We start from the raw sequence: 25,198 nt of genomic DNA, 5'->3' as shown, positions 1-25,198 counted from the left end.
CTTATGGAGGTACTACATTGAAAACAAGGTGAGAAATATACTTACTGTCACCTTCTGAGCTGCGTTATCTCCGTGAATTGTAAGGAATGGGTTGGTGGTAGCTGCATTAAGTGGTGAGGCCTGTGTGCCTGAAAGTAAGTTGTTTATGGGTATCTGTGCTCCTCCAGTAATCTGCAATTGCTGTACTTCAGACTGATGGTGTTGGTGGTGGTGATGTTGTTGCTGTACTAATTGATACAAAAGGGCCTGATGTTGTTCCTTGAGTAATATGAGGAGAGGGAGGAGGGGAAAAAAAAAAAATCAAGAATTAGTTACTGAAAAATAGCTCCTCTCTGGGTTCTTGCTTATCCAAATCTTCAGTCAGTGCAACCCTTAACCTAATCCCAGCTAATTTAGGTTACTAATTAGGGAACTAATGAAGTTCCACGAGACTGTGGGAAAGGCAAGAAAGCGCCTATAAAATTTCCTGAAATCAATAGCTCCACAGAAGTTCAGCTAAGCCTGCTGGCTTCATCAGGCCTGTATCAGAAGAAACAGACCTGAGGAGAATATCAAACCATGTTTGTCAAAGTACTAAAACTACACAATTAACAACACAAATAGTTAAACCAGTTACCTAATGGCCTATATGAACACTGCAAGGCAGAGCAAAGACAGCTCACGAGATGATACCCAAAAATCTCTTCTAGAGTCCTAGTGGAATCAGAGAATAGCTTAGGATATTGTTAGAATCCATACATGGTCCCAAACTCTGCTGCCCACAGCTGATGCTGAGAGAGACAAGCCACCATATCCACACGGGACAAAATGGGACTGAAGGCACTAGGCAACGATTCTTCTAGCAATACACACAGCCCAATAATATCCTGTAATTTGGCATGACTATCATCCAAAAAGGTTGAAGCAACTGAAAAACTAAGAAATTATCAAAACCTGTAATATCAAGTTAAACACATTTCTAGTATTTATATTAGGCTGAGGAGTTTATCCATGCCTTAGAATATAACAGAGGAATAAATCATAATTAACTGGAAACTTACTGATGTGAGTTGCTGGGTACTTAGCAATTGCTGAAATTGCTGGTGTTGTTGATGGAGTAGAAGTTGTCTCTGTTGGTCAGGAAGTAATCCTAGTCCCGAGGCACTGTAGGGTTTGACAGGGTAATACTGTAGTTTATATGAAAGTATGGGAACTTTTTACTTCAGCTTTCCATTGAAACAAAGAAAAGATATATATGAACAGACAGTTCTTATTTAGCATTTTGATTGCGTACTGTCAAATATTAAATAGTCTGTCTGTCCAGTTGCAGTTTTTGATACATACCTAGACATTACCACCACCACCACCCATCTCATTTATGCTGAGCAACAGCAACACCTTGCCTGTAACCTAAGTCTACTACATGCACATTACTTTAAACTCAGATAATAATTACCATTTCTACATTTTTTTCAAATACTTTATACAGAAAGGCCACATTTTATAAGACAGCTCTTGCCAACCTTTAATATTTAGTTCATTAGCATTTACTTTGTCTTGTTTTCCTTCTAATTCTCATCTTTTGCTATATTCAAATCTTATCACTATTGTCTATACCTTGTCTGTAATTTAGCAAACACATTCAGCCTTGAAGTCAGCCAACTGATGCTGCCATGGAATGAAGGAGACCGCCTCTGCACTTGCCTACTACTTAGCTCCCAGTCCCTCTTTTCACACCTACATAAAATTTTCTGCAGCTGTTTAGGAAATTGGGCAGTGTCCTGGTTTTGGCTGGGATAGAGTTAATTTTCTTTCTAGTAGCTGGTATGGTGTTATGTTTTGAGTTCAGTATGAGAAGAATGTTGATAACACACTGATGGTTTCAGTTGTTGCTAAGTAGTGTTTAGACTAAGTCAAGGATTTTTCAGCTTCTCATGCCCAGCCAGCAAGAAGGTTGGAGGGGCACAAGAAGTTGGGAGGGGACACAGCCAGGGCAGCTGACCCAAACTGGCCAGAGGGGTATGTGACATCACGCCCAGTATATAAACTGTATATAAGCATGCCCCCAGTATATAAACTGGGGGGAGTTGGCTTGGGAGGGATCCCTGCTTGGGAACTAACTGGGCATCAGTCAGCAAGTGGTGAGCAATTGCATCGTGCATCACTTGTTTTGTATATTCCAATTCTTTTATTATTATTGTCATTTTATTATTGTTATTATTATTTTCTTCCTTTCTGTCCTATTAAACTGTTCTTATCTCAATGCACGAGTTTTACTTTTTTTTCCCCTAATTCTCTCCCCCATCCCTCTGGGTGGGGGAGAGTGAGTGAATGGCTGCATGGTGCTTAGCTGCTGGCTGGGGCTAAACCACGACAGGCAGGGAACTGATCCAGCTGACAACTGGTCTGAAAATAAAGGGTTTCTTCACCTATGCCAGTTCACTGCAAGAACAACAGCATGAACAAGGGTGGGTTTGGAACAGACGACCAGGAAGACAACTGGATTTATTCTTTCGGTACTAGTGTTAGCTTTTACTAGTTTAAAACACCCATTGAATTATTGTGTAGTTTCATGATAGGTTTACCCTGCTATTGAAAGGTTAAGTACTTCCCTTTCAGCTGTACCTTTCTGTCCCCTCCCCTTGCTCTAGGTCTTGCACAATGAGCTGCATCTCATGGGAACTAAGCTGAAACCTAAGCCAATACAAAACACACTGAAAGATTATCTATTAATGTAGATGAGGTTATTGTGTGAATTCACAAGCACTAGTACCAGCAAGAAGGCGTGCATACGATGACCAACAAGATGACAGGATTGCTAGGTGTGATTGGTAGTAAGGAATTAAATTAACTTAAATCAGCCACAAATCCGCACAGTTAGGCTACAATCATTTAGCTCTTCAGGACATAGTATTTGCATATTTTAGCCAGGCTCTGTGATCACTTTGACATTTGCTTTGTATCAACCAGCCAGTATGAAAATACCCATAGCATCACCATTCTCTACTGCTGGGACAGGGCAAGCAACGCAAACTTTGTTTCATACTTCATTTGACAGCCTCAATGCTATGGGAAACACGTGCTGGGCTACACTTATTAGCTCCTATAGGGAATGGGAAATCTATGTTTATGGAAAGTTTATGGGGCCACATGGGATCCACCAAGGGTACTGAGGCAGCTGACGGAAGTGCTCACCAAGCCACTTTCCATCATTTATCAGCAGTCGTGGCTAACTGGGGAGGTCCCACTTGACTGGAGGTCAGCAAACATGACGTCCATCTACAAGAAGGACCAGAAGAAAGATTTGGGGAACTACAGGCCTGTCAGTCTGAGCTTGGTGCTGGGGAAGGTCATGGAGCAGATCATCCTGAGTGCCATCACATGGCACGTACAGGACAACCAGGTGATTGGGCCCAGTCAGCCTGGGTTTATGAAAGGCAGGTCCTGCTTGACCAACCTGATCTCCTTCTATGACAAGGTGAGCCACTTAGTGGATGAGGGAAAAGCTGTGGATGTTGTTTACCTGGACTTCAGTAAAGCCTTTGACACCGTTTCCCACAGCATTCTCCTGGAGAAACTGGCTGCTCATGGCTTGGACAGGCATACATTTCGCTGGGTAAAAAACTGGCCAATAGCATCCTGGCTTGTATCAGAAATGGTATGGCCAGCAGGACTAGGGAAGTGATCGTTCCCCTGTACTCAGCGCTGGTGAGGCAGCACCTCAAATCCTGTGTTCAAGTTTTGGGCCCCTCACCACAGGAAAGACATTGAGGTGCTGGAGCGTGTCCAGAGAAGAGCAACGAAGCTGGTGAAGGGTCTAGAGCACAAGTCCTCTGAGGAACAGCTGAGGGAACTGGGGTGGTTTAGTCTGGAGAAAAGGAGGCTGAGGGGAGACCTTATTGCTCTCTACAACTACCTGAAAGGAGGTTGTAGCGAGGTGGGGGTTGGTCTCTTCTCCCAGGTAACAAGCGATAGGACAAGAGGAAATGACCAAGTTTTGCCAGGGGAGGTTTAGATTGGATATTAGGAAAAATTTCTTCACCGAAAGGGTTGTCAAGCATTGCAACAGGCTGCCCAGGGAAGTGGTGGAGTCACCATCCCTGGAAGTATTTAAAAGACATGTAGACATGGCACTCCGGGACATGGTTTAGTGGGACTTGGCAGTGTTAGGTTTACGGTTGGACTTGATGATCTTAAAGGTCTTTTCCAACCTAAATGATTCTATGATTTCCCATCATCTACTTCACAACATTCATTACCATCACTTCTGCTACTCTCCTGGTCCTCAAACCTCGTCAATGGTCTTTCTCCTTAGCCAAAAAGTCAATTCTACTAACCTTGTCCTGTGCAAGCCATTTTGCCTCTGATTATTCTTGCTGTGCTTTTTTTTCCCTTGTATTATATCCTTTTCTGAAACTGCATAATGAGAACTGCACATAATATTCTAGGTACATACACACCAAAGATTTAACGTGACAGAACACAAAATGGATAACACCATCCTGTTTATTCCCCAATAACTGCTAGCAATATTTGTTTGATTGTTGATGAAAACAGAGATGACACTCCACCTATCCAAGGAAACTCCTAGTTTTTCCTCCTGAGCTACAACAGCAAAACTCAGGCCTAACATAAGCTAGAACTGCACATGTGGTTGACTTTCAAACGATGACACTCATCAATTAATTGAATTTCCTTAAAACAGCTTTAAATTCAATTGTATCAAAAATATTTGTAACAACTGCAAAAAATAAGTACCTTCAGTTTGACTAATATTACCATTATTTCCTTCTTCTCTTTACCTCACTTTTTCTGTATTCTTCTATACTGGAATGAATCTTCTCTGCTGTTTTTTCATTCTTTTACCCCATTCTTTCTTTTTTCCTATGTCATGTTTTACCTTTGCACTTCTTTTTTCTGCTGCTGTTCTCCTTTCTCTTTATCTGCTCTGCCTTCCCTCTTGCTCTGCATTGGCACTTGAATGAAAATACCCTCAGCCAGCAGCTGAGATCTAAGTGTCTAGAAACAAAACCTAACTGCAGAAGACAAAATGCTGCAGCTCCTGAGCTTCCCAGAAGAGGCAGTTCTCTGGATTTCACCACAGAGCTTTCTCTAAACCAGATCAGTTTAGAATGTAAATTTAATCCTTTTTAGCTTCTCATTAAAAGGTATATGATCAGTCTGAAACTCTCCATCCTACAGTCTTCTCTGGTTGCGAGAACGTAAAGAAACAATCCTATCTTTTTCCTCAAATCACTTAATCTCCCGGTTGCTAGCAATCTGTATTAAGCCATCTTTTTCCCAGAAAAGGATCGACTATTTTTCTCTGCCAAATGAATGTAGCCTCTTTTACCTACAATTTGAAACTCCCCCAAACAGCAATGTGCAAATCAGTCTTTTCTCACCTCCCTATGTCCCACAGTTAAAGAGCTCACAGGAATAAGGACAATATGCATAAAGAAGTCTTCATGTATTGGTGAATAATCTAGCTATTTTTCAAATGAAACTGTCCAAACAGATTCTGAAGCTTGGGAAGTTACTATAAGTAGCAACTTACAGGAACATCTGGGAAGTCTTTTAATTACAGAAAAACACACAAAAGTTAGAAAGTAGGGCTGAGTTCTCATGTGGCTTTCCATTGTTTTGTGAATAATGATTTAAACCACCTCCGAACTTGATCACCACCATACAATCTAAGCAGGTTCGGAGAGCTCACAATAGCATGATAGCAAACCTCCACGCCTGCCTGTGCTTGTTACCATTTAACCTGTGTCCCATACAGTTTTAGAACCAATAATCTCAACCAGTAGAAAATACTTTTTTTTCCCCCCTTCATTCAAAGTCATCCCAGAGCCTCTTCACAACTTAGTTCCAGTAACAGGAGTTTTTTCATATTTTTCACTGAAGCATAATGGAAGAAACAGGAATGAGGAATGTACGTGTCATTACTAAAATATTAGCACTGATTAGCATTAGTGCTTGCTCGGCCTGAACTTTTTTCCTCTAAATACACAATTAGAAATACTGAAAACTCACAGAAAATGGGGGCAATTGTGAAACACCTCAAAAGGAAGGGGGCGCAGCAAATCATCTGGATGAGCTCAATAAAGCAGAGAATTGTGTGAAAAGTGCACTTTAAAATTTAATATAAACATTAATTTTAAATTAGTGTTATTGAGGGAGCAGTGCAGAAAAAACAGAAATAGAGAAATGGAAATGTTGGCAGAGTTGTGCATCATAAGCTTGTTGTAGCAGAAAACTGGGAATCATTGGAGTATTCCAGACTATGCTAAAAGTCAGAATGAGAGCTTATGAACAGGATACTAGTTGCAGTATTCTGTGTGAACTGGAGTAGCCTACTAATAGGCTACACACTGAAGAGTTACAGCAGTTCTGATGGTTATTAAAAAAAAACAAACAAAAAACTTCTGCAATATAAAGAGTCAGAAATAAATAATCTTTGTATTTACAAAATCATATGAGAAAACAGCAGCACGACCAGTATATTTTGGCATTACCTGAAAGTGGAACGCATTATACAACTGGTTAATATTATTGATTTTGTCTAGTATTTCTCACTTTTCCTCACATTTTGTGTTTTCAGCAAACCTCTGATACTCAGAGAAGAAAACTTTTCATTAACGAAATGTCTTTTGTTTAACCTGTGATATTTTATGTTCATATATGATATAAACTATGAAAAAATATAACCTCCTCCATAAAAATATAATAGCACATGAAAACAACAGGATACACTTGAAAGTATCAGGTTTTATGACCCTATTGAAGCAATACCACACAATGGTATGGTACACAAATATTCAGGAGCTGCCAAACGAACAGCAAGGAAAGAAACTGGAAAAAGAAGCTACAAAACTAGGGATCCCTTGCATCATTCCAATCACATATGCCTTTTTTGGTGGGTAATCCACCATAATCTCCAAAAATAAACTCTACTTAAAGACAAGTAATCCACTCCCTATCTGCAGGCATTTCTTTCTACATAGAACTGTAGTTCTCCTTCCTAAGCGAGGACAATACAAGGGGTGGGGGGAAGGGGAGCAGGGAGAATGACTTAGCCCAGGCTCTGCTCCATCCCAAAATACTTCCAGACCAAGCAGTCCATTCCCCTCCCTGGAAAGCAGCTGTCTCCTTTTGTTACCCATTTGCCTTGCAGCTCAAGCAGCAGCAGTTTATGCTGCTGAGGATACCTGGTTTTGGGGAAGGGCTGTTACAAATACTCAAGCATGGATCTTTTTATGCATTTAAGGAAAAAAAAAAAAAAATCCTTAGGAACACCACTTGAAAAACTAATTTTGTTGTCTTTGGAGTCAGATGCAGAGAACTGAAAACACCATGCAACTGTATTACTACTTTGGTTAGTTATGCCTATTACACTTTTAATTACATGACCATATACTGTTCTCCTTCTCCCCCTCCCCCCTTCTTACTGCAACAAATGGTAGCTTTTCCAGTGCTCCTTTAATCCTGGAAGAACAATTGGCAGGACAAAGAATATTGTTTTCTGAACTAAAAAAAGAGCTGAAGCACATTTACATAATTACATTTGTTTGGGAATGTGACTTGATTAAAAAAAACAGGAATAAATGGACAATAGGATTCGCAAAAGCTAAACAGAAAACATCTCTAACTTGACTATTCGTGCTTCCATTAAATGCTTTCTTACTTTCGTTCACAGATCAGGAGCAGAACCTAGTTTGGCAATTACAGGCTAAGGAAGAAACAGTATCTTTTGAATAAGACAGTTTAAAAATATAGCTAAACTAAAGAACAGCAGGCACTATCAAGAAAAACAAAATCAGCAAATTCTTACCTGTTATTTAACGTTGTTGGCAGAGGATGCGTTGCATTGGGTGGCACAGTTGCATGAGTGAGAGGAGAAGGGTTCTGTGATATTGTTGCTGGGGTCTGAATTACCCCATTTAAAGCCCCTACAATTCCATTGATTGCCAGCTGGCTGGCTGGCAGTGCTCCAATTATTCCACCCACACCAGGCACTGCAGGAATGGTGGAGGTTACAGTCTGCATACCACTAGCTAGTGCCCCCACTGTCACACCATTGACCTGTTGAACTCCTGTGACTCCTGAGCCTTGCTGAGCTGGACTCTGCCCAGCAGGTGGTGGAGTGGAAAGAGCTGATGAACTGCTGGTGCTTTGTCCGCTGGAGGTTATCTCCTGGTGTAAAAACAAACAACAAAACCCCCTCAGCTGCATAAAATTTCACCTAACAGCACAATGCAAGGACTATGAGGAGTTAACTTGTTACAAGTTTAAGTTTAGAAGAAACAAATAAAAATTACCTGATTTAATACAGGAAGAGAATTGTCTGGTAAAAAACTGTTTCCCAGATGAGGGCTTTTACTGCTGTTCAAGGAATCAGTGCTAGGTGCTAAAGTAATTATTTCAAAAAAACACATAGTGGTTAAATTTCTGTAACATGTAAAAAGATTCAGAATAATTACTTCAAAATAATGTCAAAGGTAAACATAGAAAATGTAAAGTCAACCTTAAAATCATTGCTGAATAGTAAAATATTAACTACTTGGTGAATCAATAGATTCAAACAGATGTGCTCCAGACTGAAGTAAAAAAGAAACTGCACTGGAACAAGTAGTAATGTCTCATATAAATCTTCCAATTGACTTTTAAACATTTAAACACATCAACAAATACTTAGTCGATATTCATCCTACATGTATATGCATCTCCCATCAATGACATATGTGGATGAAATAGATATCTCATATAAATACATGTTCGAATTACTTTGACACTTTAATACTCTTCTCTACTTACCTGCTTGTACTGGAAAGGCATGTACTTGATGAGAAGGGCTAGGATTTGAAGTTATTGTTGGAAAGGGCACCGAAAGCTGTGCATTGAGTAGCTGAAGCCGCTCCTTCTTAGCTGTTAGATTCTTTATCTGTTCTTCTAACCGCCTATTTTCAACCTGAAGTTGGTGTAATGATTTAAGCATTCCTAAAACTAAGGTAAAAATGCATATGTTATCTTTCATAACCACATTTAAAGAATGAATAACATCTTCATTTTTTTTATTTCTGTGTTACAGTTTGAGACTAGCATTAAGTCATATGTAAAAATATAAATAAAATTATTACTGAGAAATACATTACAGAAATTTGACTTTAAGTGGAAAGGTTTAGGAACATTTTGTGTAATTTAAAGTGCAGAAAAAAGTACATAGCGTGTGATAGTAATTTTGCAATACATCTACACCCTGGCTTAAATACAGATGAAGTTGCATCATTAGGGCTGACATTAATTTTAAGGAAACAGCAGTACATGATAACTTATCCCCAAACCAAAATATAAAAATAGTATTATTTTAGCAGCACAGGTTAATTGCATAGTTGGGAAAAATCTATTTCAGCTGCAGTATTAGAAATTTTAAACATTATCAAAACAGAAAAAGTTTGACAAATATGCATTCACCTAACAATACAGCCAACCAACAACATTCACAAGTTTGTGAAAAGGGAGGTTTTCTGCTTTAAGGCCTTGTGCAGTGAATCATAAACTTACAGAAACAATGAAAGAAATGTCATCCAACGTGAAGTTATAACGACACACCTTGTTGGGAGCAAGAGCTCTCATTTGCTTTGAGCGGCGATCTACAAATCACCCAGCAGGGAGCACTGTGTGAGCACTGCAGTTACCACCCCTTTTTTTGCAGAAAAAGGGCATCATCTTCTGTACTAACCTGATTTTTACTAAGCACAGTTTTCTCAAACTCTGATTTGGTTTCAGAACTTGGATTTCCCAACTAGTACTAGAGTGTGACTGTAAAGCCACAGGGATAGCCATTTTTTTTTTAATTCTAAATTGTATTTGTTTAACATGACCTCTGGGCCTACTACAGACGTAAGTCTACTGGCATAGGCACATCTGGTCATTTCCCAAGGATTTAGCTTTTATCCCTCCTCTTCAAGTACATACAAAGGAACCCTCAGTGAGCCCAAATGAGATGCAATAAGACTTAGCTAAACCTGTCCTCCAGCTATCATGTTTAAAGGATTATCCCTGCATGAATTTCCTCACAATTAGCATTTTTGTCAGGATACCATTCATAAAAATACCAACTAGATACCACTTTACACTACCAACAAGAAGAATATGTTCAGTAAAATATAACACAAACCCTAACCTGGTATTAAAAAAAATGTTTTTTAAACGTATTCAATCATTGTCTTTGATACTGATATATTGTTGAATATGGAGATCCAAGTGATCTACTTATCACTTATGCTTTTAATGTATTCATTCTTGGACTATTCCACTCTATTAAACCTAACTTGAGAAAATTATTATTTGCTTGCTTTGAGAATTTCATGAGAAACACAGAACACAATAAACATATGAAAGCCCAGTAGGACACCTGCCTAACATTTTAAGTATTTTTTTAAAACAGCAACAGAAGTAGGCAGTTTAGATTTTAAAAAATGAAAAATGTAACGATTAAAAATTATTATGCTAATTTATATCACACAATATAAAGCAAACTGGGGAACTGTGCCATACTATTTACAGTAGTGGATCTAAGAGTCCAGAATTCATCTCCAAACTCTGCAACCAACCAGCTGGATCTACAAGTCACTTCCTCTTGCATGACACAATTTCCCCATCCATAAAAATATAGATAATTATAGAGAACTCTTTTGTAATCTACTGAAGCCATGTGCTGCATTAGGAACTATGATACAATTATACACTACAGTTATATTTCTATTCACAGCAGAAAATAAGTTTTTTTAAAATTCTTGGACAACAACTGAATGGCATTTCTGAACAACACAGTTAACAGAAGCAGTAATAAACAGAATGTGAGTACTTACTGTCACTAGGGGTGCCTTGCTCTAACAAAAACTGTTGTCCTTCACTCCATTGCCTCTCCAGAAGCTGTTCTATGCTGGCTGCTACTGGGGGCAAATTTTCCCCACAACTGTTCCCTGATTGATCATAGCGAATCTGCAAGCTGCTTACAGGGGATCTGTTTAAAATATTGCAATTCATTGTTTAAAGAAAAGGATGGAAGGAAATATATTAGTAAAAGGCTGTTGAAGTTTCTTACCTATAAGGCCTTAGCACCCACATATCTTACACTTCCAAGACTAAGTTAATTCATCAAAATCACTAAGAAACCCTGGTTCTCACTGCCAAGGCTTTAATAAAAGAAAGATGTAGTGTTTCATAGCATAATTTATACTGAGAAAACACATACAGACTAACATAATACCTAACTGACAAACAGCATTGTATTAAATTATACAACACATACTTCTACAGCAGGAAACGACTGTATATGGATACATAGAGCAACTGTCTTGGGGGGGGGAAGTCTTCAAAACTTTCCCAGAGAAAACTGGGAAAATAAAAACAATTTATTAAAATCAGCAAAGTAATGGTACTTCCACACAGAAAGGCCATATATAATTCCACTGCCTAACTTGTTCTAAAAAAGAATCATGTAAAACCAGATTTTTGAGCGACTATGTGAAAATATTATTTCACAAGGGATGCAATTAAAGTTCAACTTATCCTCTGTCTGTCCTGTGCACACTTAATATATTTCCTTTTTTACTCATGATCACACATAGTTCAAAGAATAATCCCTTTGCCACATGTCTTTTCTCATTCTGGAGAAAATTAAATATTCAGCGCACAGCCACTGAGAAAGCTGGCTACCCCACAGGTCCTATGAGAAGGCTTCTTTTGCACTGGATGGGGCAAAATTTAACCTGTGAACAAAACCAGATGCTCAGTGTATTTCTGACACGGTATTCTGGCCTCGTGTATGCATGGTCCCATTGCTCGTACAGGACAAACACCAAAGCCCACTAAAAGCTGGATAGTGCTTTTGTTTGTTTTGTTGTTGTGCTGGTTTTTTTAAATCAACTCCAGTGAGCTTAGATTCAGGTTCTTATATATTAGTTATTACTGCAAGTAATAACTACTGGTGCCATCAGAGGATCACAGCCGTACTGTTCTACATGCAGTGCAAACTTACCAACAAGACCACCATAGTCCCAGTACAGGACAACATATAGAGCTCAGGAAATCAGTGTGTTAATTATGATTAGTGTAATAAGCAGTGGTCACAGCACATTAGCTACCTAACAACTGTCAAGCATTTTGTAGGCACCAGAGCAAAGCGATTTTTACGAGAAAAGGTTTTAAGTAGGTGACTTAAGAGCTCTGTAAGTATTTATAAATAATTCCTCTTTTGCATACAGAATAAAAGAAGAAAAAACACTTGTTAAAACAAAAAGCCCCGATGAATGGGTAACCAAGGTAGTGTTTTTTGACAAGAGATGACAACTCAACAGCGTTTAACAGTTCAGCACAGACATGGCAAAACCAGCCTTAAAACTAGTTATTTACATGATGTGTTGAAGTGATAAGAAGGAGGGTTTATGTGGAAACATTCTGAACAGATGTACTACACTCCACGCAAACAAGCCACTTTAAAAAACAACAACAAAAAAAACCCCAAAGCAAAACAGAAAAAAAAAAACCAAACAAAACCAAAACCAGAAAACAAATACAGAAAACCACCACATGACCCCCACAGCAACTTCTTTCTCTGTATGCATGCTTCTGAAGGGCGCATAACACTACTCTAACAGATTGCACCATTTGAATTATAAATCACCAACAAAATTCTTGCTGGGCTTAGGACTGTTTCCTATCAATTTCACAAAGGTAGAAAGAAAGCAACACATGACTGTATAACCTCTGCAATCCTTTACTAGAAGCCTGTACAGAAAGAGAAAAAAAAAAAAAAAATGTAGATTTCCATGTATCACAACATTAGTCAATCCATCGTCTTCCAGCTGAACCCCTACCTCATCCATTAGACATGATACGGTTCCTGCGTACTAGGGTTGAATCCTTATTCCAAATAGTATTTGATCATAGTTCCCAACAGGATTAGAAGTGTGCTGTATGCGCAGGTCTGATGCCGTCACTGAGATGGGAATCCCTTGTTTCATGTTTTATACCTTGCTTACTTTTGCAACTGTTTTTTGTTTAAGTTTGGGGTACAGTTATTCATACTCTTATAGTATTAACTATAAGCAATACTGCTTTTAGATACAGGCATAGATACGTATTTCAACACAGGTATTACATAACACATTTTTAAATCTAAGATTAAGTATGGGGTAAAAAAAGTTTAAGTGCTACTTTGGGAAAAGCAGCAATTGCTTTGCAGAACAGAAACAGCTCACATATAACCTGGTATATTCATATTTCTCATATATATTAAAAATTTAAATATGACAGCTTAAACATCAAACACTTTGGCTATACAGGGGTACAAAAGATACAACCATATGAATTTGAAATGACCATACAGCTCATAAGACACACATGTCTTTTCTGAAGAGCTGCAATTGGCTGCATCATCAACAGCAAACAATTGTTTCTGCAAGTGTTTTTATTTTAAGCAACTATTTGAAAATTACATGGTTCTTTCGGGGAAGTGTGTTATTTATGTGTCTCATAAGCTTCAAAGGGAATGGAGTCAGAACTTGCAGAAAAATAATTTTAATAGATAAAGCAGGTAGCATTCAGAGTTGCAAAGTTTTCAGAGAGCAGATTTTTGAAGTTAGCTTTTTATTCCCTAAAAGCCATATTTTAAGTAATCAGAGTTACTTATTTATTTAACTGGGGAAGGTGGGGAGTTATCTACACATTTTAGAAACAACGACATACATGTGACCTTTCTTATCGCACAAACCAGGGGTGAAATCTGCTGACTACTGAACTTAATTGAACGGAAAAGTTTTCTGAATTTCTTCCATTCTAGGTATTTCAGACTAAGTTTTTCTGTCTTTCAATTCTGGAACTACAGTGGTGATTTCTCCTTCTCCCTTCCCCCACCTTTTTTGGCTTGTTTTTGAACAACTCTACTGCCAAACAAAAGCTATCTGCTCTTTGCAAAGTGCTACAGCTTCCATACACTGAAGGAAGCTCTGCAATTGTGGACTGAGGTGCCCGTTGTATCACTCAGTTCTCCTTTGCCATCCCCATCAAAACCAGCTGAAATTTGACCATGTTGTAAGTACCCTGAATATACACTCCGTAGAAGCAACTTATTTAAGAAGTTAGCTTCCCAAATATTCTACCTAGAGACAGCCTGAACACAACTATGGCCTACTGCAAATTGTTCAAAGACCATGCCTTTGCATATTAACTGAGAAGGCACTAAAACTTGTAATTACAACCACATGTATGCATAAGAGGACTACTTAATATCTAATCAAAAGTTCTGGAATTTCCTAATTGTTGAGCATCTCCCTTTGCAAAATTCTCCTAACTTACTTGTCTGTATATATACAGACATGTTCCTTATTTATATAAAGACTTACATGCTAATGTAAATATATGTATTTATACTGAGAACGCAGTCTAAACTAATTTGTAAATTCTCTATTTATTGTTTTAGAAGCAGCATGTATTGGAAAGCTTAAAAGCCAGTTCATGACTAGGTAATAACTCCTAAGTATTATAATGGATATTCTTAACCCATTCCACAAGAAGACTTCTGATTAATTAAGGAATATAATACAAGATCAACAACACCAGGCATGTACATTAAATTATCTAATTTGGAGACATTTATTATAAATTACTGTAATAAACACATGCTGTAACAATCAAATTCATTGTTACAATACTGTATCTGTGTAACTACCATTTTTTAGCTATCCTAAAATCCTTTTCAAGATAAAATCCCCATGGTTAGTCCTTAAGTAACAAAATAGGAGCAATGACACTATAAAATCTAATTCATATGGGATCCAGTATGGAAAGTAAAGCCCTTCAAAAAAAAAGATTGACTTAAAATACACAGAAAATATTACTGAAGTATTTAAAACTCAATATTGAAATTTTAACAGCTAGTATTGTTTAAAACAAAATAACGTGATACAATTCCAGCAGAATTCTTAAGTCAAACTTCTGTAGTAGAGATGAACTGCAGCAGAACAAAAAAAAGTACTTTTTTTTCCAGAGATTTGTTGCATGTTTTTGAAGCGGTGAGGGAAAGGGAAAAAAATATTTGTTTGAAATTTTTACTGATATTTAACTTCTCAGACCATCTTACTCCTGTAATTGCTGTAGTCTTTAAGTCTATGGGATGTTGAAATTTTTGCAACTATGACTAAAAATATGATTGCGGTAACAAATCTGAGGAGATAAGTACTACATGTTGATTAAATGATAGATAAATCCCTCTAAAGCAAGTCTCCATTTCTTAAGTCCTTCATTTGTAAGCCTAATTTCAGTTGACACAAAAGTAAATTTCAGCACATTTTTAGCTATCTGGACATATTAGGGATTCTTTTAGATGGATATATCCATATATATATATATATCTATCTCCATATCCATACTACATATATATATAGGCTTTTAAAACACTTATGTATTACTAGTAAAAAAGACAGTGAAGTTTCCAAATCTTAACACATTTCCTCTGCCTGCACTCTCCAATGTAAATAATGCTTACCGTGGTGAGAGACTTCCTCTGGGTGAACCTCCTCTGCCAACAAGGCTGCGGCTATTATCTCCGAGATCTTGATCTGCAGTGTAAATATTTCACAGCTGATAAATCGACTCTTCTTAGATAAGAGTTTTAAAGCTGATGTAGGTATTTTAAAAATACCTTAAATCTCAACTTTTATCTGTAGTTACTGCTGAAGAGTGAATACGTAACTAGTTTAAGATTGCTGAACTGTAGCATGTAAGGTGTTGTCCTTACACATTTCTGAGGCTGTACCAGGCCATGGATTATGTTCACTTCTTTCATTCCTTTCAGTTTTACAGCACAGAAGCGTGGTTTGCATTTGCAGTACCCTCCCCTCAGCCACTTTTAATTTGTACGGTGAAAGTAATGAATCACAGCTGTGGACAGCTAATCTGTATGCTTATCACAGCAAATCCTGATGCTCTGTATTTTTTTAACACTTTGCATCCCAAAACAACTCATAAAATATATGACGTATTAAATGTACTGCTGCCATCTAACAAGCACACGTTATTCTGCAAATTTACTGAAAACTTTATGAAAGCGTATAATTCACTAATTCCTATTTATAAGCAGAAGCATAGGAAAGTCCCTTGCTAAAAAGGTAGGTAAAACAAACAAAAAAGGCCTCATTAAATATACGAAAACGTTTTGCTTGGAAGGACTCAAAAGGGATATTTTCCCTATGGCCTCTCAATAAAATAACCCTATCTGCCCCCTTCAAGGTTGCCCTCCCCCTATTCTGAGTCAAGTGACCTCCGACCTCTTGGAGGGCAAAGACATGACTGATCCATTCTTGGTAAACTGCTAAACTCATTCCCTTCCCCCAAACAGGCATGACTACTACGACATGTCAACAAATCCTTACGGAGGGAATGAAACAAAGCGAAGCCAGTGGCTCATTAAAACTGTAGAGGAGAGCCAATGGTACAAAATGCCAATTGGTAAATATTCACAAGATTATTAAATGCTGCAGAAGTTCTCTAACAGGATCGCTTTCACACGAAGTTGTATGTAATGCAATTTCATGAATTATGCAAATAAAGGTTTAAACTATTCACGACAAAACCCAGAGCTGTGTTACTCTCGTTGCAAAGAGCCCCGAACTGAACACATCAATCACAGAAGTCACAGGAGACATTGTTGCATTCCAGCCTGCTGATGGCTCTGCTTAAACATTTACATTTCAGACACTAAGAGAGGGAAAAAAAAAAAAAAGGAAGAAAACCTGTGCTGTTCTGCAGGACCACTGAGAATTTACCAAATGCTGAGCAGAGTTCAAAAATAAAATTTAACAATCTTTTTAAAAATACTTAAGTCTGTGAAGTTCTGCATTTGTCACCAGCAGCGGGAAGCTTACCTGCTTGGCTGTTTTCAGACTGAGCTATAAGTGCTGCCATTGCTGAATTTGGATTCAGCCTATTGCCATACATGTGGGATGGAGGCAGACTGAGAGAAGATCCAGGTAGGGTGTTTGCCTGCAAGAAACCAATTAAAACTTGAATCCTTTTTAAAAAAGGGGGGAGAAATGCTAAATGTATTTTAAAGAAGCCTTCCTAGTGCACAATTACTAATTTTTTTAAGTTGAATCTTTTTAAAAAACTGAATGTATGTAAAAGAAAAAAATATTATTTTCCATTTGTAAGTACAGAAATAGGATTGCAGTACTTTGAGAATATATCAGGATTTAAAGTGTGTTTCAAGTGTCATTGGCAAGAACTGTTAATTTAAAAACCTTCAAGTAAAAAAATTACTGCAGCAAATATTAAAAATACCTAAATTGCATTTTAAAACAACCACAGTGTAGCAGGATGGGGAGACTTCCTTGCAATCCTGAAGTATGCACTCAATGCTAAGACTTAGTAGCATGGCGACCATGTGGTTATCCTACTAATTATTTAATCTTATTAAACCATTTACAAAATAAGGGCAGGTAGACAACAGATGTCTCACAAATGCTTGGGTTCCTTACATCACAAGCCGGCTGTGGAGGTCAAAAGGTCCAACTTTCAGCTCTATAGTTTAACTACACAGAGCCATATTTCCTTTGCTCGACTCCGTCATTAGTAAAACCTGCACACTATTTTGTTACTTCCTATTTTGATAGACTTGGAAGCCTGGTGTTTTTTTGTTTTGTTTTGTTTTTATTTTAAAGAACGCAAACAGCCATTACAAGTATGTTTTCTATACAATAGGGGGCTCACCGAATCACAGCTTTGCCCTGACCCCATATAAGGAACTGTATTTTTGGCAGTTGGCCAGCTCTACTTATTGAAGAGCTCCCAAAGTTTGTGTTCATTCATGTTGCTAACCACAATTCTGAAGGTCTCTGCTGGGACTTGTGCCAAACAAGCGAAAATGAACCCTTAAACAGATGAAGCTAAGGAGGCTGGCCAAAATCTTGCATAATCCAACGCAATAAAAATACCTTCTTCCTTGGCTGCTTATGCTTTTTCCCTTTCGAAGAAAAGATTTGTGTCAAATGCTGAGTTGCAGAGACGGGCAATCAAAGAAAAAAGGCATGGCTGCTTATTAAAAAGGCATTTTCCTACCTGATAAAAAAATTATTTCAGAACAAAGAAGATTGGGGGGGGGGGGGAAGTGGATATCAAAGATACACAACCTGTATGATCACTGGTTTTAAAACCAATCTTTTAAGAAAATGTAAACAACCTTTACAAAGGAAACTTTTTTTGAAAAAGGAAAAAAAGAAGGTGAACAGTAAGGAACTCAATTTGTGGGACATTTTGACATGTATAACTGCACACAAGAGACAGGGGAAACATACTGGTTATTACAGCAAAATATTACAGAGTATAAACTATGTCTCTGGAAAGAATCACACACTACCATTAAGTTCTGGCTTTCAGCCAACATATTAAACTTGATGAATAGACTTTTATGAATTCACACAACTGTTTTCAATGATGCTTTGTTTACTATATACTGGTGAGAAATTGTGCCTGATACTTACATTCTTCTACTGTCACAAAGTTAGAAAAAGCCACAAGTAATTATTTAACAATGACCAGGTTTTTTTCACTTTTCAGTTTAAAGGTAAGTGCAAGATTGCTAGACATGGAACCACAGTTTCACTTCAAATCTGTCTGTTGCTACTTTTTTTTTTTTTTTTTTAAAGAACCACACGTCTTTAGTAGAATTAATCTGAATTAGTTGTAAGTCTTAAAAATAATGCAGGCATTTCCACCTACCCAGGTATAACAAGTTTCCAGAAATACAATACATATTAGTACCGTGACACTTACTGACAAAGGCAGCAATATTACAAAGTTCCTGCTATTTTCCTTAATAACCGCCTATAGCATGATTCCAACTCAACTATTATAATTCACTAGCAACCTTCAGCTGTTTTCCTCTCAAAACCAAAACAAACTTCAAAAACAATGTAGTTTTTTGACAAATCCTTTCACCAAAGAAACCTTACAGAGTGGAATATTACAAGATTCAACCATTATTTGCTTCCATATCTAAGAGACAAGACTAGCAATATAAAAATCTCTATATACTTTATTTAAATAAATTGGTTGAGGTTATGAATTCTACTAATATAGTTTGTGCTTTTTTTTTTTAACTGGAAACACCAGGTCTTATTTCTGTTTAGTTTTAGAATATTTCTATAAAAGATTTCTCTTAATTCTAGTAGGTGTACTGCTCTTGTCTTACACAGAAGCTGCTATGCTTACTCTCACTCCATGTAATTCACTGCAAGGCTGCTTAAAACTGTGCAATAGCAACTATATATTAATTTATGATGGCAGGGCAGCTATAATCAGCAAGGAGAATTCATGTTTATTTGACTGAAACATGCTCAAATAGCTTTAAGAACTTTCTAAAAGCATCTAAGTATCTTGAAAGGAGTTGCTAAAGTCTGTTGAGTAACCATCACATCACAAAACAAAAGACATCAAAGGAATTAAACAATGTTTGCTAAGTGGATTGATAGATCAAAAGACTTAGCATGATTTAAACAATATCTAAGAACTTGAGTTTTTTCACAAGTGGTGGCTCACCCTAAACTTAACCCCTGTTCATACTTTAAAATAATAGTAAAGGTGTCCTACAACAAGTTGGAACTACAACAGTTATAGTGCCATCATGTATCCTATGCAACTCTCAAAGGAAAGAGTCACATTATGTTCAAGTAAGCTGCAGGTAAATAAAAAAAACTTTCAAAATACTTTTTTTAAATGGCAATGTAAAATGACAAGAATAACGATTTGTGAAGCTTTATTATGTACGCGACAACTTCATCTGACAGGAAAGTAGAGGAGGTGGAGGAGTGCTACATTATTTAATGGTGAAATAGGAGCTTCGTGTTTCACTCGCAGTCAAAACAAGCTGTAGCAAGCATTTATTAAAAATGCACAATCATCCTGTCAATACATATTAAGGTCACAGGACTGAAACGTTCTAAAATGCAGAACTTTTAAAGCTGTAGTATTCTTTATTTCAACTGGTTCTATTCAAACAGTCAACACAAAACACAATCAAAATGTATGAACTAATAAAATAAAGAGACTAAGTATTTATTTTGAAAAGGCTGCAAATTTTCCTGAAAAGATTTTAGCAGAAGGATTTAAGCCCATCTAGAGGTATGTAATACACCGCTTTCATTTATGGCATGTTCAATAAATCAGTAAAGCAATAAGCAGCAGAGCAGCACAGAAGGAAGATACACTGTAATTCACAGAATGCCTGAGTGCAATAAGAATAAATGATTGGTATTTGATTGATGCTTAAAAACACTTCCTCTACAGCAAGAAAGAAAGTACAAGTATATTCTTCTAATTAAAGAATAAGACTTGCAAGTTAACTAAATTTAACTCATATGTATAAATATTCTCTGAAGTATATAAAACAGTTTTATATTTGTTTGCATCACTCCAAAATGGTATTTTACTGTAACAGTATGACTACAAAGTTTCCCAAGTTGACAACTATTTGCATTCATAACTGGACATTTACTTGAATTTCCAGGGGAAAACAGTTACTTCATTTCAAAAGTTACATGTTCTTTAAGCAAAAAAAACAAAGGGGAGAAAAATGAGACAATACTTAGCTTTAGATTGCAATTAGATGCAATTAGATTAGATCTCAAAAATTTCAGAACCTTTGAGCATGCCTATTCCCCTGTTCCTTTCAAGTTTTATGCTATGAAATATTTTCTGATAACAGGCCTCATTTCTGTCTCAGCTCCACACCAGTAAGGTTTTAATACTCAGCGTGTGATGAGAGATGAAACCAAGTGTGAACAACTTTCAGGTCCCATGAGTAGGCTGACTGTTGAAGCTGTCAGGTTCAATTGCATCATTCCACATTATTCAATGCCCCAAACTGCTCCCTAATTGTTAGGGGCTTAACATATTCAAAATCATTGTTTAGGCTAATGCTGAAATGCCTACAGTTGAGTTTCCATAAAGAAAGGGGAGGGATTTAATTGTAGTTAAACCATTACTGAACTCTCCACCTTTCATGATAGGACAACAAGGATGGCTGGAACAACCAATTCCAAGACAGCTTCTTAATCAGTTTATATCCAATCAACATCCCTTTCCCCCTCTGCTATAAAAAGAGTCATTGCTATATTGTAGCTTTGCATTATATTACGATGCTTTACAATTAGTGATAGATCACCTAATTACCTACTTCAGCCATTATCTATTTCTCAACAATAATTTCAAAGGTAATTTTTATTTCTTGTTTAAAATAAAAACGTTTTATTGCTCCTGCACTCTCTATATCCCTTTGAGTACCAGATTAATGTGGTTGGGGTCATACCATTTACCACACTAGGTTCTTCATCACAGCACAGTGCCGTGATACAAAACATAAAACTACCCCTTGCTCCTATTAACATGAAGTAAAGAAATCAAGAGCACTATGTATCATCAACAGCTACTTCTTATGGCCAACTACTACTGAAAACAGTATAAAAAAAATTTGATGCAGGTGAATTTTAAAGGTAAATTTTCTGTGAGCTATTCTGCTACACTTCTGAGAAGATGTTACTAATGCTTTCCATGCAATTGTCTAGCTTCGTGAAATACGGAAGGTAATTCAAGCACTAGACCAAATATTAACATCAGCTTACTTCATCTAGAAGTCACTTTAAGCTGATATATTTTGGTCAATGGCAACCAACGTTTATCTGAACAATGTACTATTGAAAATAACATAAAAATTAAAACCTGCATTGCAATTAAATGAGCTTAGATATTCAAACTTATTAATGCTATGTACATAATGATAATAAAAAGTCGATAATATACATACATATAAATTAACTGCTTTTCTTGAGAAGTAAAAAGAGCTGCCTATCAAGTGATAGCAGCAAAAGCAACCTGGCCTTATGTTTCCTAGCTTAACTTCGACTAGTAAAGAAAAGTGATTTTTATCCCTAGAATTTTTAAGGCCAGTTAAGCTATGGGGAGCATCTAACAGTTGGCTTTTCTTGGGTATTCAATGCAATGGGAAGAATGTGCTATTGCTTCCTTTTATTCTTTCAGTACTTCTGGTACCATCTTTAACTTCATTTAGGAGATGTGGGGGAACCACTGCTACACATCATCACTTGCCTTCTCTGAATTCTGTTAGCTGTTCATCTGGGATGGCAATACACACCCACAGAAGGGTGGTCAGACTGCGGTTAACTGCAGCAATACAACCAAATTTCTAGGAAGTCCAAGAGGAAGTTCTGCCACATCAACAGCTTTTCATGCATCACTTGCTGCAACACAACTCTTGAATATTTTCACCACAAATACGGAATTTGCTTTGAAATCTTATCTAGACCTTGTTTCCAATGAAAAAAATTTCCAAATTCCTGTTTATTTTCCTATATACCAAGAAATACAGATGGAATTGAGGACAACACAGAAAATCCTTAATAAAATGCTGTTTCCACATTTCTTCTGAAAACCATATAACTTTTCAGAACAACTAGTACAATACAAAATAATATTAAAATGCAGCACAATAAACACTATTTATATATTTTAACTAAACCCATACTTTCATTTACACCTTTTTAATTTTTTTTTTAGCTTTCATAGTTACAAGCTGAACATAATTAATTTTCAAGCAAACTATCCATATCAGCTTCTTGACTAAAACAGCCTACAGCACTATTGACTGAAAATGGAAAGTGTACTTTTTACAGCTAACCTCATGTCACCTGCTATCATACATGTATCATCAATGGGCATCAACCCCAAATACCCACTTTTACTCATTCATTCTACAAAAGCAATAGTGGGATTGAAAAGATAACCCATCCCATACTACCAGCATTACCATCCAAGCACTCTGAAGTCCTTAAAGTTTGGGTTTTTTTTAAAAACATATAATCAAGGTGCAATTTTACAATAAATGTTTTCATTAACTGGCTGAAATAAAAGAATTAACTGAAAAGCTTAATTAGGAGGCTGGAAAAGTTAAAATGAAATCAGAAAAAAGGGTTTGTGATATCTTAGAATAAAAAAGCAACTTTTCAATCAAGAAGAGCATTGATTACAAATGTACAAATTATTATAATTAAAATCTGTCAGGAAAACTGTATACGTGATGTAAAATCATCCTATGGATACGTTATTCATATCGTTAGTACTTTTTATGTTACTAGCAAAAATAAATACTTTGAACTTCAAGCAGTAATGAAGACTCTTGCTTATGAACAAGCAAATAATCAAATACTATCTTTGAGAATCAATTGTTTTGATTAAATGTATAAATAAATCCTTCAATTAAATGAAACCATCTAACCTTCAAACAGCAGCACTCAAATATTTTCCAAGAAGGGCATGAATGAATGCAACTGGGAAACACAGTGGGATTTGAGAGGCAAAATGAAAAATTAATGGCACACCTACAGAAACTAATTTATACCTCTGCCCAGTGTACAACAAGGGCACATCAAGTCATTAAAAACCACACGGGTAGAAGGCCTATCTTCCAATCATGTGAAAAAGCTATAACCTCAACTGTACTTACCAGTTCACTCATCTCTTCCATGTTAACTAAGCTCAATAACATATAAAATTTTAACCAATTAAAATCTATTTATTTATGAACTAGACACAAAAAAGAGACTTGTACAAAAGCTTACTAGAATGCTACATCATTAAGAGGCCTTTTTTGTTTCATTGGTTTTGTGTTTGGGTTGTTTGTTTTTTAAAAGGAGGCTTTACAAAAATAAGACCCTGGGATTCTTCCACCTCCCCCACAAACCTAACTGAAAACAGAGCTATCATTTTGACACAAATCCCTTTTACCTCAAGTTTGTTCCTCCATCCTTTCCATCTACCTCTGTCTCCATAGCACTTAACCTGTATGTGCTCTACACAGACAATGGAAGCAACATCTTACCCAAGAATCTGTTTTACTTAAGAACATTAACCTATATATCAGGAATCACAATTTCAATCTCATATTGACTAGCAGAAAGAATGACTTGATTAGAAAACAAACCCAGTATACCCATATAGTAATCTATTTTCTTCACCTGAGTATTCCAAAGAAAGCCAGACGCTCATAATATGGCAAATAATGGATCTGAAAGTAACTACTTTCAAGATCATCTATAATTTCAAAAACAGTAATAATAAAGAATCAGCCACTATTCACAAACATTGACGTTTTAACTTTCTAAATAAACCTCAATGGACTTTGCTAGTTAAGTGATGAAACAAACACCTACAGTAGCAGAATTACTGCTGTGTAAAAATGCTTGCAAGATTCTGAACATCTTATACAAGGCCTTGTATAAGGACACCACCTCAGCAATGAACTTTGCAGCTTGTAACAAAGCATATACCACGTAAACTTGAAATCTTTTTCAAGTCAAACCTAAACATTTGGTTTCATCTAAATATTTTTATTTATTCTTTCCATTGCATACAGACTAGAAAATTTCACGTTTTTCACATTCAACACCATTACTATTGTCTCAGGCAGCTAAATTGAAGTAGTGCTACACTCAGTTCAACGAAGAGGTCAATGTGCCTCAGTTGCCTGGAGACTGATGGTTGCTACAGCAGCACCAGATAAGCCAAGCTAAATAAGCTTCAGCTTGAAGGCAGAAAACATTTATTGCTAGACCGAAACATTGATGCAGTTGTCTCAGCATGCAGCACTGCGCAAAATCATGCAACTGCCTTTCAGACTACCAGTATATTGCATAAGTCCATGTGAAGACAATCTTACTGAAGCAAGAGGAAAATACAAAAAGTAAAGATTTTAATTGGGCTAAATACTAGATTACTTGCAACTATGATTCCTTTGTTCTTCTAGTTGAGTCACATGTTAGAAGGAATTTTCCCCCTGGCTGTAAATTCTTCCTCCTTGCTACTCTCCTCCACCCCCACCCCAAAAATCCTCAGTTAGATGGAATGAGAAGAAAATTAGATTTTTACCCATTTTGCCTAGAAGTAACAAGGAATTAAAACAGCTTTTAAGTGACAAAAAAGAAAACTTAGATGCAAAAACCTTTACCAGCGTGGTTCTTTTACATTTTTAATTTTGCAAGACTCTTAAATTTAAATGGCTGTGACAGAAATACTGTTTAGTGGTTTTGGAAGGAAAGTCACTATTTTACATTGACATCTTACACCACCATACCGAACCCCTCTC

At 36.8% G+C, this 25,198-nt stretch overlaps 1 protein-coding gene across 7 annotated transcripts in view; it reads right to left on the bottom strand.

Annotated features, from left to right (window-relative positions):
* MLLT10 (MLLT10 histone lysine methyltransferase DOT1L cofactor) overlaps positions 1 to 25,198 on the bottom strand; it is a 134,590-nt gene that overhangs the window by 5,584 nt on the left and 103,808 nt on the right. For 6 of the 7 annotated variants that reach the window (XM_052804048.1, XM_052804041.1, XM_052804068.1 and 3 more), the window contains 8 exons: positions 16,911 to 17,028; positions 15,533 to 15,605; positions 10,854 to 11,008; positions 8,797 to 8,985; positions 8,301 to 8,389; positions 7,814 to 8,175; positions 1,041 to 1,143; positions 46 to 258 (listed from right to left, as the gene is read on the bottom strand). In XM_052804048.1, the coding sequence (XP_052660008.1) occupies positions 46 to 258; positions 1,041 to 1,143; positions 7,814 to 8,175; positions 8,301 to 8,389; positions 8,797 to 8,985; positions 10,854 to 11,008; positions 15,533 to 15,605; positions 16,911 to 17,028 (1,302 nt within the window). The remainder of the gene's footprint in view (positions 1 to 45; positions 259 to 1,040; positions 1,144 to 7,813; positions 8,176 to 8,300; positions 8,390 to 8,796; positions 8,986 to 10,853; positions 11,009 to 15,532; positions 15,606 to 16,910; positions 17,029 to 25,198) is intronic. The other variant, XM_052804058.1, reaches the window with a different exon arrangement.

Source organism: Harpia harpyja, chromosome 1 (genome assembly GCF_026419915.1).
Source record: "Harpia harpyja isolate bHarHar1 chromosome 1, bHarHar1 primary haplotype, whole genome shotgun sequence".
NCBI lineage: Eukaryota > Metazoa > Chordata > Aves > Accipitriformes > Accipitridae > Harpia > Harpia harpyja.
Note: the sequence above shows the minus strand (reverse complement) of the source record. Positions and strands in the feature narration are given on the sequence as shown.